Source organism: Dipodomys ordii, unplaced genomic scaffold, assembly GCF_000151885.1.
Source record: "Dipodomys ordii isolate 6190 unplaced genomic scaffold, Dord_2.0 Scaffold259, whole genome shotgun sequence".
In the NCBI taxonomy this organism is placed as follows: domain Eukaryota; kingdom Metazoa; phylum Chordata; class Mammalia; order Rodentia; family Heteromyidae; genus Dipodomys; species Dipodomys ordii.
Genome location: NW_012267475.1, coordinates 354,726 through 355,902, shown reverse-complemented (window position 1 = coordinate 355,902; position 1,177 = coordinate 354,726). Strand labels below are relative to the sequence as shown.

The 1,177-nt window shown below is 51.8% G+C and overlaps 1 protein-coding gene across 1 annotated transcript in view; it reads left to right on the top strand.

Moving 5' to 3' along the window:
• Positions 1 to 1,177, top strand: part of Zfand4 (zinc finger, AN1-type domain 4) — a 73,790-nt gene that overhangs the window by 66,169 nt on the left and 6,444 nt on the right. The window contains exon 8 of the mRNA XM_013036192.1: positions 930 to 1,100. Coding sequence (XP_012891646.1) covers positions 930 to 1,100 — 171 coding nt within the window. The remainder of the gene's footprint in view (positions 1 to 929; positions 1,101 to 1,177) is intronic.

Genomic DNA, 1,177 nt, shown 5'->3' with positions numbered 1-1,177 from the left:
GGGTCCACCTGTATCCCTATTTAAACGATTTGTTTTTCCCCTTCCCCTCCACAAATTATACCGACATCAAATACAGTGAAAGCAGGGGTTATACCGTGGGGGAGGGACACACAAAGCAATCTTTGTGATACTTTTAGTGGAACCTCTGTGACAGGAGGGTGCAAGCCACTCCCCAGATATGCTGATGCCTTAGAAGACTGACAGGACTCTGGGTACATAGTGTGTAACTGTATTACAGCAAAAGTTTGAAGAGTAGAATGTACAAAGGGAAAAAGAACAGGGAGTCAAGTCCACTGAAAACCAAGCCCGAGGTTCCCAGGGGCCCCACGAGGGGGCCCCAGCGGATGGGCTGTTCCAGGCTCCAGAGCGATCCTGTGCACGGGATTTTATCTGGCATGCCTGTGTGGACGCCCTTGGCCTGGCATGTGCAGTTTCCGCTTCCAAAATAGCAGGCGTTCTGCAGAAAGCATGCTGTTGCTCGGCAGCTGCGGTGCTCTGGTCCGCTAAGGAAGGGAAATGCATCCCAGAAGTCAGTGCTGCTTAGTCTTGCACGTGGTACCTCTCAGAGGTAGCAGGTTAGGCCTGTCAACTCTTGAACAATCAATCATCCTCGTAGGAAAAATTGTCGACGATCTGTAATAAGTCAGCAGAATCATCCCTAACGTAATCAATGTTTTCTTTTCCATAAAACTCTGAGAAATACTCAGTAATGAAGACAATAAGTAAAACAACTATTGTGCTTGAACATCTTCAGAAAACTAAATAAAGCAAGACAGCTTTTAAGACTTTAATCTTGAAACATTTTCATTAAGGTCCTAACAATGCTCATGAGTGTTGTTGGTAAGTAACATTTTTCTTTGGTTCATTTGTGTTCCTAGGTAGAGACAAAGACTGTGTGAAGGAATGACATGTCCCCTTTTTGCTTGCAGCCTAAGAAGGTCGTCAGGGTGAAGCCCCGCCCGCCCGTGGCTCCAAGGCCGGCCAGCGGCTCCTCGGCAGCGGCGCGGCACCGGCTGCTGAGAGTCCTGCCACACATCGGGCAGCCCTGCCCGCCCTCCCCGTCGGCCGCGCCTCGGCCCGAGGCCTCCCGGAATGCAGGTGTGACAGCTCAGCCTTCGACCGACAGACCCCCGCCGTCCGCGTCAGGCGCGGCGCCCCGTGGGGAGGAGCCCCGGGA